At 43.5% G+C, this 16392-nt stretch overlaps 4 protein-coding genes across 4 annotated transcripts; 3 read left to right on the forward strand and 1 right to left on the reverse strand.

Annotated features, from left to right (window-relative positions):
* Positions 1-286: 286 nt before the first annotated feature.
* Positions 287-1997, forward strand: EAE98_001023 (uncharacterized protein; the record flags this gene model as incomplete). The annotated part of the gene is made up of 2 exons (XM_038948640.1): positions 287-341; positions 406-1997. 2 exons carry the CDS (start codon positions 287-289, stop codon positions 1995-1997), a joined length of 1647 nt encoding a protein of 548 aa, XP_038814906.1.
* A 692-nt stretch (positions 1998-2689) lies between these two features.
* Positions 2690-4138, forward strand: EAE98_001024 (uncharacterized protein; the record flags this gene model as incomplete). Its single annotated transcript, XM_038948641.1, has 2 exons — positions 2690-2935; positions 2993-4138. The coding sequence occupies 2 exons, from the start codon at positions 2690-2692 to the stop codon at positions 4136-4138; spliced, it is 1392 nt and encodes a 463-aa protein (XP_038814907.1).
* Positions 4139-5757: 1619 nt separating this feature from the next.
* Positions 5758-8433, reverse strand: EAE98_001025 (uncharacterized protein; the record flags this gene model as incomplete). The annotated part of the gene is made up of 3 exons (XM_038948642.1): positions 5758-6598; positions 6652-7226; positions 7276-8433. 3 exons carry the CDS (start codon positions 8431-8433, stop codon positions 5758-5760), a joined length of 2574 nt encoding a protein of 857 aa, XP_038814908.1.
* Positions 8434-10950: 2517 nt separating this feature from the next.
* On the forward strand, positions 10951-15913 carry EAE98_001026 (uncharacterized protein; the record flags this gene model as incomplete). Its single annotated transcript, XM_038948643.1, has 3 exons — positions 10951-14492; positions 14539-14751; positions 14800-15913. 3 exons carry the CDS (start codon positions 10951-10953, stop codon positions 15911-15913), a joined length of 4869 nt encoding a protein of 1622 aa, XP_038814909.1.
* Positions 15914-16392: the final 479 nt, after the last annotated feature.

Here is a 16392-nt window from a genome sequence, read left to right on the forward strand (position 1 = left end):
CCCATTAGCCTTGGGAATCTATCAGCACGTGATATTCTACGGCGAATTCCAGAAGAATCATTGCTCGATCCATATCCGTCGTTGAAGGCATTTTAGAACTGGATGCATAAAGTTTTATAAAGTTTTACAACAATTCGTTCTTCTCAAAAACAACTTTTATCTATGATCTTTCATTACGAATAAACTCATTCCTTCTCTCTATTAGAACTCTGTGTAATACTACATTTCCGATACTCTGTTCATACCTTTTTTTGTCATATCATTCCTAAGGGAATTCACCATAAGAATGAGCGCTTCATCAAGAATTGTCCGCAGTGCGGCGCAAACATCATTCATAGGAGGTTTGTTCACACTCATTCCAGCTTATAAATGGGGAATTAATGAAGTACTAACTGCTACTCCTAGCTCGTGCCCTCCAACGATCTTCTCTCAGTCCCACAGCAGCATATTTACGTCGTAATGCTCGAACTCTTCCATCACAAATGCCAGCACTGGCTATTTTAATCCCACGAAGGGGTGTAACGACAGATACTCATACATCGGGAGGGACAAATGGTGCACCACCACCAGGTTTCAATGCCGAACAAGCCAGAAAACCAATCAAAGAAACTCCAATTAGCTCCAATGCGACGTCAAAAGCTGGTGTGAAGCAAGCAGGCAAACATGAAATAGACCCCATTCCAAGCAACGAAGCCACTGGAGTACCGAAAACCGATGCCTCGGAAGGCTTGACACTTTCGGAACTGGCTGGCTCAACTGGAAAGTCGGTGGAGAAACCAGATGGCGAGAAAGCAGAGAAAAAGTTGACACTCGGACAAAAGATTAAGAAAGAGGCTGCACATTATTGGGATGGTACGAAACTGCTGGGAACGGAAATTAAGATTAGTTCACGTTTAGCATTGAAGATGGCTGCAGGATACGAGCTCAGTCGCAGAGAGCACAGGCAACTACGAAGAACAGTCCAAGATATGGCACGATTAGTGCCATTTTCCGTATTTGTTCTTGTGCCATTCGCAGAACTTCTCCTCCCCATTGCTCTCAAGCTATTTCCCAATATGCTTCCAAGCACATACGAGGCACAGAAATCAAAAGATGCTAAAGTATCTTCACTTCGTGCAACTAGAAAGGATGTCAGCAACTTCTTGCGAAGTACCTTGAAAGAGACCGGATTACCATTGAGTACAGCAAATGCTCACATCGAGGAGTTCGCTCAATTTTTCCGCAAAGTTAGAGCCACCGGTGAAACACCTAGTGCTTCGGAAGTTATCAAGGTCTGCCAGATATTCAAGGACGATTTGACTTTGGACAACTTGTCTCGCCCCCAACTCGTTGGTATGTGTAGATACATGAACCTTAACACTTTTGGTACCGATACCATGCTTCGTTATCAGATTCGTCATCGTATGAGACAGATCAAGAGAGACGATCGTGCTATCAGCTTTGAGGGTGTAGAAAGTTTGTCTGTTCCAGAACTTCAGGTTGCTTGTCTCAACCGTGGTATCAGGACTCATGGAATGTCTCCTGGTCGTCTTCGCGATGATCTTCAAGCTTGGTTAGAATTGAGACTCAAGCATGGAGTTCCCTCTACATTATTGGTATTGAGCAATGCTTTCATGTATGCTCAAGGCAAGGAGGCTGAATTTTCAACCCAAATTGATGCACTTACTGGTGTTCTATCATCCATTCCAGAGGAGTTATTCCATGAGATTGAGCTTGAAGTTCACAATGCAGAGGGTGCTGCCACCAACAAACAACGTCTTGAGGTCTTGAAGGAGCAACAAGAGCTTATCGAGGAAGAAAATGAGCAAAACGAGGAGAATACCGGGGAAGGCAGAGCCACTCCTCAAGATAACGAAGATATTGATGAGACAGAAGAGAGACGTATGGAGGCCAAAGATGGAGCAGATAAGGATCAAGTGAGTGAGGCCATTGCTGCCGAGAAAGATGGAGAACTATTAAAGCAGGAAGATAGCAAGGCAAGAGAAGAAAAGCCATAAGCTCAACCTGATGTGTATATTTGAAAATTCTTCTCACTTGTTGTTTTAAAAGCTATAGCATTACTGGATCTGGTTTACGCATGGATAAAATGGATTGGATGGGAATGCGATAGAACTTTACAGTTATAGACACTGATTGCCATGATTGTGCATCAGATTACACAGCAGCACAGCGCAGTATCAAAATATCAATCAATACCAAAGTTTTTTTTAGTCGTTTGTAATAATCTCATTCGATTTGCCTTTGTGTGTTACCTATTTTTGTATACCTAGGTAGATAATAAGAAATAGCATTCGTATAATATACTTTGAATAATAAGCTACCTAGTACACTTGTAAGAGTCGTGAGTTCTTGACCAATTCGCTCAAAGAGGTTTGGCTCCCATTGATGGATGACATCGGTCCGCCTCTCTTTTAGATGTTGACGAGGGAAGGGAAGCTTCCATGATTATTGCATAGGAAATCCTCCAAACAATAATTCACTACAATTATTCTCACCACTTTTTGAGTACAAATTAAGACAAAATTCGCATTACCACTCATAAATATTATCAATCAATAATACACAGAAGTTTATTTGAGCATTGTTCATCGAAATCATTTGTATAGCAACAAGCCCTCTACGACACCAAGCTTCCCTACCCTACCCACGAAAACAAGCTCCGATTGCCCCGCGCACTTCAACTGCGAAGATGGACCACGACGATTTCGCCAATATCGAATGGCAGAACAATCAAAGAGGGCATTCGCAAAGTGATGACGAAGGCGAGGGACCAGACACCAACAGGAAAAGTGGTGAGATCCAGGCTGGCCCAAATGCAGATGCTCTGGATCTAGCGGGCGTCGGAGAAGGGGTTTTAGAGTGTACAGTTGGATCACCTATCAAGGAGAATGATGGGACTAAAGATGCATTTGTTTCGTATCTTGTTACTACGCATGTTCGTCTTTACGGAGATACCGAGGGGCGCAGGGTGATTTACTGATTTGTTATGTAGACTACGTTTCCTTCTTTTCAAAAACCTACGACGACGGTTCGAAGACGATTTACGGATTTTGTGTTTTTATACAATACTCTTTTCAGGGAATATCCAGCATGTGCTGTTCCTCCTCTACCAGATAAGCATAAGATGGAATATGTCCGAGGCGATCGATTCGGGGTCGATTTCATGCAAAGACGAGCCAACTCTCTCGCACGTTTCCTCACCCGGCTCACTCTTCACCCTGTTCTCCGTCGCAGTGCCCTTTTGATAATCTTCCTGGAAAGTTCGGACTGGAATGCGACAATGAGGTCGCGCCCCTCTCGAGGCGCTTCTCGAGATGAACAAGCTGCAGGAGTCTTTGACAATTTTACGGACACGTTCATAAATGCCTTTACCAAAGTCCATAAACCTGATCAACGATTTATAGAAGTCAAAGGAAAATCTGACAAATTGGATGAGGATCTCGGACATATTGAAAAGATTGTAGCTCGAGTAGCTCGTCGTGAAGGCGATTTGGAAACGGATTATAAAGATCTAGCCGAACAATTTCAACGGTTAATCAATCTTGAGCCCGAAATTGAAACCAGTATTCATGGATTCAGCGCTAGTGTAGAAGATACCAGTGCAGGAATCAAAACATTGAAGGACCATACAGACCAAAATTATCTTGGAAGTTTGAGGGATATGCAGGCTTATAGCACGGCGGTCAAAAACTTATTAAAAACTCGCGAACAGAAACAACTCGATTTTGAACAACTAACTGAATATCTTGCAAAATCCACCAATGACCGGGATCAGCTAGCCTCATCTCATGGTTCTGGAGCCCTGACTGGAGCAGGCGGGTTTATTCGCTCGAAAATCGAAGATGTGAGAGGAGTTGATCATGAACAATCTCGCAGAGAAAGATTACGGAGGTTGGAATTGAGGATAGAGGAATTGACAAAGGAAGTGGAAGATGCGAAGAAAACGACGGAAGCTTTCGATGAGGAGGTTGTAAGAGAAGTGGCGGATTTTGAGAGGATCAAAAGGGTTGAGTTTAGGAGTCAATTAGGGGCTTTGGCGGATGTACATAGGGATTTCTATGATGGGGTAGCGAGGATTTGGGAGGGCTATGTGAAGGAGATGGGGGGTGATCTGGTGGTTGGGGAGGTGGAGGCTTAAGGTTGGAGAAGAGTGATGTTGCAATGAGGGAAGAGATTTGATGGGTGGAAAAAAGAAGTAATGCAACAGGAAGAAAGTAGATGGATCAGTGGCTGTTTGTCTTGTCTTGTCTTGTCTTATCTTATCTGATGGGAATAAATTTTCGGATTGATTGATTAATTGATTGCAAGCAAGTACCAACCTAGGCGTTTTATGGTTTCGGAGCACGAGATTCTCATCATGAAGAAGAATGGGGATGATGAGGATGGGGATGGGGGTGGGTATGAGGATGGGATGACGGGTAGGCTTATGGTTATGAATGGGAGCTTTGCGTTATGCGTTTAGGTAGATGAGAATAATGATATATACTTACATACATACGCTTCACGCATATCTCTGGCTCGATGAGTTTTGGATTCCGAAAGTGTAGACTCGGTAGGAAGATTTGGGTTAGGTTGGGTGATGTCGATATATACCTAGTACCTAGGTAGGTACTTTGAAAGGAGAATGACAATTGTTTGATTGATGGTTTTGGTTGGTGGTTTTGGTTGATGGTTTTGGAATTGTATGAAGGTAATCAATATCTTTTATTTACTCTGGGATTTTCATGGATGATGAATGATTCTGCTATAGAGAAGATGATGAGATTGAAATATACTAGACACTTCTATACTTCTATACTACCGTACCCATTTCTTTCTTCCCTTCCCTCTCTTCCCTTCTCTTCATATATTCCATCCTCCCTTCATTCCTAAACTATAACTACACACTAGATTTGATTCATATGAAGTGTCGCTATTTATTGCATATCTATCCTCCCCTCTCTCTCTGAGAGTATGAGTCTTGAGTTTGTATAATACGTTTATATATACATATATATCTAACTATACATCTAACTATACATCTAACTATACATCTAACTATACATCTAATTATACATCTAATTATACATCTAACTATACATCTAACTATACATCTAATTATACATCTAACTATACATCTAACTACCCATCTACCCACCTCCCCAATAAAAAACTCAACCTTCTAATATTCTAATATTCTCAAGTTTAAAGATCTATATATATACATACATATATACATATATACATACATACATACATACATACATACATACATACATACATACATACATACATACATATACTAAACCAATACTAACAGTGAATCTAGATACCTATTAGGTACTAGATATCTAGAAATATTAAAGCATATAAGACTTCCAATACTAATTACAAAAAAAAAGAACAAGAGAATAATATACGGAAGAGTATTGCGTTCTATGCTATGCTATACTATACTATGCTATGCTATCCTAAATCTTACAAGAAGATACCTACATATCCATTCATTCAAAAATCCCACAAAAACAAAACGCCAATAATAACCATCCATACATGCAAACCAACAAGCCCATCAACCCATCACCCAATATCTCTCTACTCAATTTTCAAATACCAATCATTCAGTTCAGTTCAGTTCAATTCAGTTCTTTTATTCTTTTTCTGATATTCAAAAAAGTATGCCTTCCAACCCATTTCATTTCATTTCATTTTTCTAACTCCATGCTGAATTTCCTACAACAATACTGCTTGCTACCCACAACCTATATAACAATTCCATCACTTATTCAACGGTTTTTTCTCATCCTTCACATTGACCGCGCTCTCATCATCACTATCCTCGTCATCGTCCCCAACAACATGATGTCCACTTCCGCTACCCGTCCCCTCACTCTCTCCATCATCCTCATACAATTTCTTTTCTCTCTCATCACCCCCATCTCTATACTCATCATCTTCATCATCACTGCCCGCAGCAAATGCATCATAAAGCTCACCCGCTCTCCTCTTTCCTCCCTTCTTCATACTCATTTCAGTATTACCAGCTAACGCTTCCGCTTCATCATCCTCGAGGAGATCAAATTCCCATTCGTCTCTTGGGTTGTTGCGAAGACGCTTGCGGCGCGCCATGTAGAGGTATACACCTAGACCTGCACAGAAAGTGGCGATGAGACCCAAAGCACCATAGATCCAGATCTGGGTTTTGGAAGAGACGCCGAAGGTGGGGAGGAAGGAAGGAATCCATGTTGAGGGAGTGGTAGTCTCTGATTCTGCGGGTGCAGTGGAGGTAGGAGAGGTTAGCTCATCCTCTGTACCTGAAGGCTTGGCGTTGATAGGTCTATCGGGGTGGTCAGATGGAACACTTGGGAGTTCACCGGTTGGGGCTGCGGGGTTGGTTGGAGCTGCTGTTGCGGCTGATGTGACTCCGGCAATGGTAGTTGTAGCGATCTCGGCGTGATTATCATCGTCATGTTCAGTAGGCATTGGAAGTACGAGTGCTTTTTCGGCATCGATGGACTCTCCCCATAATTTGAGATGCCAATCCGTGAAAGTTCCGTTGTGTTCGTTGACGAAAGCATCCCTGACAGTGATGGTCCAAGTTCCAATACCAGATTCACCCCTGTGTACTTGTTAGTAAAGTGTTACAAATTGGTCTTGGATAATAATATTTACCAATGAACGACAGACATAAAAGTCCAATCGTCATATCCCTCAGGCTCAGAATCATAACGTCGTGATGCAGAAAGATGGCTAACTAGCTTGTCTGGACTGACCAAGTCGACGCTCAAATCTCCTCGCTTAGTGTGTGCAATGTTCATTGTAACTTGGACATGCTCCAATCTCTCCAGGTTTGCTTCTTGTAACATTTCTTTGGTAACTTCAAAGGAAACCGAGATACCATCATCTCCTTGAGGAATGGCTTGATTGACATGAATCCAAGGAGAATAAAACCAAGCTTGAGGCTTGACATTCTTGAAATCTTTTGCGGCTTCGATTGTGGCCCAGGTATCAATCTTTCCGTATCCAAAAGTATGACTGAATTTCTTTCCAATAGTTGTTGTTTGCCATTCACCACTGTCAAGATCGACCGGTAAAGCAGTTGACATGACGAGGTATTGCATATCTCTCCAGCTGAGATCTGGTCGGATTTGCAAAACTAAAGCAAAAATTCCTGCTGCTAGAGGTGCAGCAGCGGAAGTACCACCATGTGCATCAGAACAAGCGTTTGTACCAACGTCGGTTGTGTGCTATAGCATGGTTAGTCTTTGTGTTATATAAATTGGGGATAAAACGTACAATGGAATCTCCACTTCCACTACTGTATGTTACTACGAGCTGAGCAGAACACTTCTCTGAATAATATGGGTGTAGACCCTTTCTATCGATCGCTCCAACAGTGATACTGTAAATACTGTTGGTATAACCATCAAAATTACAATTGTCTTCGTTTGCGGCGCCATTCCCGGATGCAAACACATAGATTGAGCCTAATCCACCACGTCCTTTTTGAACTGCATTTACCATGGCCCTTTTGATGAGTATCCCTGGAGCGTCCATCGATCTTCCGTCATCAGGAGGACCCCACGAGCAAGAATAAATCTGATTGTGCTGATATGCGTAATTCATGGCGACGGCTTCATCGGCATCTGTAATCATCTTGGATAAAATACGAATTCCAGCAATTTTTGAATCGTAGGCAACTCCGACACCACAAACATCGTTCTTGGCAGCGGAAACTTCACCAGCACATCGTGTACCATGCTTATCATCTGATAATCGAGGTTTTGGCTCTAGAGTATTCTCGTTGAAATCGTATGACCCTTCAGCGTAGTAATTGGGCTTCAAATCATTGCTGTACATGTCTAACCCATCATCCACGATGGCGACAATTGAGCCTGTACCAGTGATATTCTGCATCCATACATCGGTCACATTTACATCGTGTCCGACTTGTACTGGATTATACAAATGCCATTGATCTTTGAATATTGGATCTTGAATTCCCAACGCCTTTTGGACGGCTTGTTGTTTCGCAACCGCGGCATCGACCGGTGGTGTGGTATCTTGTCGTTTATCGACTTCGTATCCTTCAGGCGCGGGCCGCATTAAACCTCTCTTCTCCATTCTCGCCTTCAACTTTTGTTTTTGAGCATACCGCACGGTATCCAGAATATCAAAGTCGCGCAGCTCCCGCTTCCGTCTCTTCCGCATCTTCAAAGCTGTATGCACAACATCTTCGTCTTGCTTGTGCGTTGAGAAAACGTGGTGATCCTCCAACTCTCCCAGTTGGCCATCGTGAGTTAAGCCCAGTCTCCCTGCGACTTGTACTGGATCTGCGGTCGAATCGAGATGTAGGACGTAGTAATCTTGAGCATCATAATTTCGTGGGCGTAAATTTACAGCATTTGCCAAAACCCCCAGACCAAATAGGCCGATGAGTGTGTGTAATTTCATGTCGTGTTATAACGTCGCGAGTTTCGACGCTGAATTGATGATCAAAATCCCTTCACACCCCGAGAGTAATTATAATCAAACGGAATGTCTTAACGGTGTCGCATAGATGACAATCTTTCTTCTTTTTCCAATCTCGACTAATAATGCCAAATAAATTATTGGACGTGTAACAATAAAGTGTTCAATTGAAAGAACAAAGGACTCGTAAGTCCAGTTGGGTTATTGATTAGGTGGTATCAAGCGCAGCGGTGCGCAGCGTAGCGTAACCTTCTTACTTTACTAGGGAGTGCCGATGGATGCACAGTAAGCAAGACGCAATGCAATGAATGATTTATCTTCGCCACAAAGGATCGATGTGATGTGCCGTACCGCGAGTAACGTGAAGACGAGAGAAAGAGGAGAAATGGTGTAGGAGACTTGTGTGAACTCTCCGTGAGGAGGTGTGGGATGGGATTAAATAAATAAGGGAATCAATATCGTAAGCAAATGGACAAATGACTTTTAGGTTTGATGTGATGATGATCCCTCACGTTTTGACTTCTTTGATGTTTCGCAGTTGTTCTAGGTTGGTGTTCTTATTAATCCTAGATGAGGAGGGTCGTGGTAGTAGCTTTTAGCTTTGGAGCGGGAGATGGGCGTGGTGGGTTGGTTGGTAGATAGGTAGATAGACTCATAGATAGATACTAGGTAGATAGGATCAGAACATCTAGCAGGATTAGGATGGAAGATCAGAAACCAAATGGAGGATACGATGTTATGGATTTTCGATGGATTCCCTGGGTAGCTCGTACGGGAGTAGAGACGGTCTCGAGACGGTGTACTTTGTGCACGGATTTCTATTCGCATTGGGGACGGAAGAGAAATAACTATTTGATACGATGTTTCATGAATAATATTTTGATAATAAATATAGTAAGAGCTATTCGCGTATATAATTTGTACGCAGGTAATATCCAGCCTCAGCTGCGCCTGCGAAGATATATATAGGGATTTGTATATAGATATTTGTATGTAGATATTTGTATATAGATATTTGTATATAGATATTTGTATATAGATATATATATATATATAAAAGTACGTGTATATAACCCAATACATTGCACTCGAGTATGTAATCATCACATTCAATCTTCTGTCCAACTCCGACTTCTGCGTGTATTCAAACTAAGCCAAGATAGCCCTAGAGTCCTTGGTCCCTCAAACTCAAATCCATACATATACATATATCAGAGAAAGGATGCTTCTATCAGGTACAAGAGTCAAGACAGGAATAAAACAAGCATTACTGGCTCAGTCGCCGTCACTTTAAGACATCTACGATAATGCATCTCACTAGTACATATACACAGCTAGATCCCTCATATCGACATTTCCAGAATCTGAGTCGGACAGCAAGCATTCGAGCTGTATGTTCAAGAGTTTCCCCCCTCATCTCATCATCTTCTTCAAGGCTTGACATTACACTTCTCCCATAACTTATCTAGTATATGCCTTGTTCCATACTTCCATCCTTCCATCCTTCCATACATTATCGCGATAGGAGGTAGTCTCGTCGTGTGGGGCATGAATATGCTTGAGCAAAATTGAGTCGAGGTGCGTGAGGTGCGTGAGATACTGTGTTTTAACTGTTCCACCCCCTCATCGTAAATCTTCAATGCTTCACATACATGATAAGATCTCACAACTTACATCAATTCTTTCTCTCACACAGGAACTGTCCATTTCGACATCTTCCGCCGGTACCTACATGCCAGAGTCATGTTTCGCACGCTAGCTTGGTTCAATGGCATCCACAATCACATACATACATCCTCTTCATGCCGCTTTTCAACGAACTGCTTCACACTAACGGTGTCCAACCTCAACCCAACCCTTGAAAACCCTGGATGAGCTCCCTCGATTTCGTGGTCTTTCGCACCTTCGTGTCTTCGTGTTATCCAATTGATCTGTGCCAACCTAGTCATGCTCCAAAGCAGCAGTCCAAATTGTATGCAAGCCCTTTTACCGCTAATGCCGGGATTTCCAAGGGTTTTGGTGAGCTCTGCCATGGAAAGGGAAAAAAAAAGAACGAGGTATTTGATAGAACAAGAGGCCTAAGGTGAGTGAATGTTGTGATACCCAGCCTCCGCGATTTCTCACCATCGATTCAATCCTTATTTTATCAGATCCTGCGGTTTGCATATTCTCTTGCTCTTGCTATCCATCCGCATCTCGCGCTAATCATGTTATTCCATTTCGAGTGAGCTCCAAAATCGTGCCTTCACTGATATACCCGGCGCAAACCTCGAGTAAGGATAATTTGATGACGGCAGTGAAGATAAACCATCAGCTCACAAACTTCAATACACAACCAACAAAGATATCGTCTGTGAATCCCACTTTGTGAACATAGGATTGAATAGTGATTCTCACAGAAATATTATCCTTTGATCTCTAGAAAACTTTAAAGGTTCATTTTGACACCGACTTGTCTGAGATTGCAAGGCAGGAGTATTCGTCTTAGTCTCGAAAAGAATGGCAGCACCATATTGGGGGCAACTGCCTCCTCCAAAAGTCTCAAGGCAAGGCTCAATTGGCTCTGCTGCAGATCCAAATTCAAGAAAGAACAGTCTATCTGTTGATACAAAAAAGGACCGACTTGCCTCTCAAGATCCAAGACGCAATCGAGAATCGACACAAACAGAAGCTCCTACGATATCTACACAAAGTCCATTTGCTTCTCCAGTTGCTTCAACGTTTCGGGGAGATGGTCTAGCCCCTCGACCTCCACCATTCCCATACGATACTCCCACCACATCCTACGATAACGATTACTTAGAGAAGAGGAGAAGGCGTGGAGAAAGTCGGAACAAGGACAACCTACGCGAATTCAACCAGGCTATTTCTCCGCCAGTTGCTGCGAATCAATCTAGAGCACCTCCATCAGGTAGCTATAACGAGCCCGTGGCTAGTGGACCACTGTTCGCGGATCAAACTCCAGCGAGATCGAGGCCAGCTCGCAAATCGGATGGTGCCGATACTATAAAATCTCAGGAGACGAACTGGGAAGTCCTTGGCACATCTTCTCCTATCAGTGAAAGAGACACCGTTCAAAGATCTAATACAACTGGTAGAGGCGACGGTAAGGGCTACTCGCGCAGAGGAGGGCATACATCAAGTGGAGAACGGCCTAGGCGCAGCCAGGCTTCTGATACACATACTAGAAAAGCTTCATATTCTGAAGCGGCAGAGGTCCAACGACGGAAGGAGTGGGCATCAGACAGGTCTCCTTTACAAAGATTGGAATTGACCCTTGACAGCATCACAAAAGAGGAGAAGCGAGCACGTGTAGAAGAAGCCGAGCGAGTAATCAAAGAAAAAGAAGGAAAGCCTACACGCATTGTTGAGCAGCCCACACAAAACACCGTCCGCTTCAGGAATCGACCAGTGGCCAAAGCTCCCGAAGGTGGTTTGCAACCAGAGAGACGACCGGTTGTCGCAGAAAGCCTTCCGCGGACTTCAAGTATTAAATCACAAGAAAGCTTCACACGCAGTGGATCTGTCCTGGAAAGGATACCAATTACTCATAAATCACCTCCAATTGGTGTTATCCAGGAAAGGAGTCCCGTTTCTAGTCGCGATATCGAGAGCAGTTCAATCCCACAGCGCACATCCAGTAAAAAGCAAAAGTCTGGTTTACCAATAGTAGTTGGAACTGCAGCTGCTGTGGAAACTTCTGGCCCTCTTTATCGAAGCAAAAGCAATAAATTGAGAAAAGATCCACCGCCAGATCATTGGAGCCGACGCCAGAGTGGGACTGACAGGCAACCTGAGGACGACGTGCTACCTAGTCTTGCAGCGGGGCAACAAGCTCTGCCACTTCCTCGGAGAGCAACAGAACCCATTTCATCTAGAAATCTACCGGTTCGTGAACCAGAGTTTCGTGACGAGTCTCCGTTCGACTCCGAAGAAGAGACGAGGGGTATCTCCTTTAGGCGAGGATCCAAACGAAAGATGGAGCAATTGACTGGGCAGAATCAATCTTTAAAGCATTCGTCATCTGTCAAATACGATCGGAAAACAAGTTCTATCTCTTCAAAAGATCACACATATCCACCTGTAGCTGGTGATGGTCCCATTGATCAAGAGGAGCATCATCATCATCACGACCATCACAATCTTAGTGAAATTTTTCATCATCATCATAACTACGAGCCAGGGAAAGGATTATATGCTCCCTCGCAACGACTTACTGAGTGGAAGAAGGGCGAGAAAGCTTTGCTGGCAGGTGCTTTGTTAGATCTTGATGACGAAGCAAGTGAAAGTGACATCGGTCCGAAGGGGGCGTGGTGGGAATCTGGTCCCAGCAGGAAACGCTCTGTCAAACAGAAGAAGGCTGAAGCGTATGACGGGGAATATGATGACAATAATGGTACAGTACCTTTAGCTTTTGGTTCCATGGAAGACTGTGCCGGTTGCATTGCTGAGCAGCATCTATCATCTAAAACTCGCAGTTCTACTGGATTTGTTAAGTTACGACCAAAACACAAATCTGGTTATGCGAGCAAAGTGATTGCTGCGAACCAATCATCTGACAAGCAGAAATCCCCTTCTACCCCCCCTACTCCAGATCATTCGCTAACATGCGCAATGCGGGTCATCCGCGTTCGTCCTGATATAGCTCCTACTAGATTCAAACCACCTCTATTCCTAAAGTGCGGGCCACTACTACGTTACCATGGCATACGTACTGAAAAGACATCCAGTCGTTCAGTGGCTCGTGGTCCTTTACCAGAACGTGAAGTCTGGAGAGGAAGTGTCATGATTGTAACTCAGGACTCAAGTTCATCCTACGAACTTGCTCCAACACTAAGACTATTTTTGCAGCCTGTGGATTTGATGCCACCGCCGCCAGCACAAGTCGATGGTCAAGACCTAGCTCCAGAATATATTGACCCTATCGCAGGAATGACTAAGATTGGACGAGATGGTCGGACGCTCTACACTCGTCCTGTTGAGCATCTTCCAGAAGAGCAAGATCTCTCAAAGATCGAAACAGATGAAGGATTATTTGAGTCACATCGAAGCAATCTTGATGGAGGCGCAGACGCAAAACGGGCACGCAAGGTACAGCAATATGATGGAGAAAAGGCTGGGAAGTTTAAAGAAGTGCGAGGTTTTCGTTTGCATGCAGACAAGGGGTTCACTTTCTGGAGATTTAACATTGAAGTAGAGTTGCGCAGCAAGCAACAAAGGATTGCTTATCGGATCAATCGTGGCCCGGCTACCGGTTTTTGGGTTCCAGCTCGTGGGCAAGCGATGAATATAATGTTCTATAGCTGTAACGGCTTCACCATGGATGTTCACCCAAATGACTTTAGTGGACCCGATCCTTTGTGGAGAGATGTTCTGAATACCCATCAAACACAACCATTTCATGTCATGCTTGGAGGTGGTGATCAGCTGTACAACGATCATATGATGCAACGAACGACCCTCTTCAAGGAATGGCTCGATATCAAAAATCCTCTTCGTAAAGAGGGTCTACCTTTCACACCAGAGATGCAGGACGAAATGGAGCATTTCTATCTAGACAGCTATTGCATGTGGTTCTCCCAAGGTCTCTTTGGAGTTGCCAATTCACAAATTCCTATGATCAATATTTTTGATGATCACGATATTATCGATGGGTTTGGCTCGTATCCTGATAGTTATATGAAATGTCCGGTTATGTCTGGCTTAGGAAGCGTGGCGTTCAAGTACTATATGCTCTTTCAACAACAAAGTAGTATCGATGAAGGCGAAGATACCGAGCCTAGCTGGATTCTGGGAGCACAACCGGGACCATACATTCCTGAATTAAGTCGAAGTATCTTCACAGGTCTAGGCCGTGGAATTGCTTTCCTTGGTATAGATTGTCGCACCGAACGAATGAATGATGAAATTGTTACAGCTGAAACCTACACGAAGATTTTTGATCGACTTGAGAAGGATATCATTAAGGGTCAGACAAAGCATCTCATTGTTTTACTGGGGGTACCAATCGCTTATCCAAGAATGGTCTGGCTTGAAACTCTGTGAGTAAATTTCAGCGGTCTATTCTCATTTCTAACAGATTTATAGCCTCACTTCCAAGGTCATGACGCCTCTGAAGGCCATGGGCCGTGCTGGCTTGCTCGGAAAAAGTCTCATGAATCATTTTGATGGTGGGGTAGAAATTCTCGATGATCTCGATGATCATTGGACTGCAGCCCATCATAAGGAAGAGCGAAATTGGTTGATTCAAGAATTACAAGATTTGGCAGCTGAGAAGTCTGTTCGAATCACTATTCTAGGGTGTGTAAAACTATTCAAAATGCTTAGAGAGAAGGCTAACATGAGCAGTGGTGACGTCCATCTCGGTGCTATTGGCCAATTTTATTCAAATCCCAAATTAAAAATCCCTAAGGATCACGATTATCGTTACATGACAAACATCATATCTTCGGCAATTGTCAATGCACCACCACCGGATATGCTGGCTGACATTCTTAACAAACGTAACAAAGTACATCATTTTGATGCAGACACAGACGAGGACATGATTCCAATCTTCACTCATGATGTGGATGGCAAACCTAGAAACAATAAACGGCTACTCAACCGTCGAAATTGGTGCTCGATACGGGAGTATAATCCAGCTCTAACTCGTCCTAGTTCACCGGACGCCACTACTTCATATGATGGTAGTATATCACCGGTACCTAGACGCGGCCTATTGCGTCGCTTCACTACCAAAGGTCCTTCATATCGACCCGACGCACCGCCCTTATCAAATGCTTCATTCTTCAATAGACGCCCCTCATTCTCACGCCCGTCATTATCTTTGTCCCGTCGCAATTCCACTGAATCTGCAAGACCAGGTAGCCTGAAAAGAACACTATCTTTAACACGAAAGGATTTCACAGGACTTTTCCGACGAAACAGTAAACGTCGAGACTCGGGTGGTATCAATGGATACGGCTCAGACAGCGAAGATGATCTTTCCTACAACCCGAATCTTGATGGTCCAGCGACTATGCGTGGTGGGGCTGGCGACGAATATTATGCGTTTGAAAACGAAGCTCCTCGTGCCACTTCCTACTCTGAAAAACAAGCCGCAACTTCTGTCGCAGGAAGTCAACCACAAGAACCAGTTTTTAATAGGAACAAATTTCACCGTACTCCAACTGGTTTATCTGAGAAACAAATTCGAAAGGGTAATTACCAAAATATCAATTTGGAGGGTGGGTTGGATATTTGTTTGAATGTGGAAGTTAATCAGAAGGATCCAGCGGGTATCACTATGCCGTATAGACTTTTGGTTCCTGCGCTTTGGTATGAAGATGATATGGGTGATGAGGCTGCAAAGAGAAAGAGAGAATATGATTTGATTTTGTGGTTGAAGAAGAAGAGGGCGACCAAGGGACAAAGGGTGGATAATGGAAAGAGACTCGAGATGGCAGGGGACAGTGCGTAGAGGATGGTGATAGGGGTGAAATTGAGGCGAGTATGGAGAGGGAGGGGAGGTAGAAGGAAGATGAGCGATGAGGATTACGACGATACGAAAACTAATGGATGAACGATGAAGCGAGCGTGCATGCGAGCGAGCGAGCGAGCCAGAAAAAAACAAATATTACAATACCCCTCTTTTTGGCCGAAAAGTATTTACTATTTTGCTTGGTGTATCTTTTTACTCTTTTTTCCCCTTGACATTCTTCTAATGTTGTGTTACTTGGGATTATTGCTAGGATTGGTTTGGTGGGAGGGGAGTGGGATTATAAGCTGGGGATGAGAGGAATTATCAAAATAGTATGGTTTTGTGGATTGATGGATTGATGGAAAGAAAAATGGATGATTTGTTACAAGTGAGATGGACTTTTAGGTTCGATCGTTTAGGGGCCTGGAATGAGATGGGAACTTTTAGGTTCGTGGTTTTATAGATACCTAGGTATCTAG

The sequence above is a fragment of the Botrytis deweyae genome, assembly GCF_014898535.1.
Source record: "Botrytis deweyae strain B1 chromosome Unknown BDEW_002, whole genome shotgun sequence".
In the NCBI taxonomy this organism is placed as follows: domain Eukaryota; kingdom Fungi; phylum Ascomycota; class Leotiomycetes; order Helotiales; family Sclerotiniaceae; genus Botrytis; species Botrytis deweyae.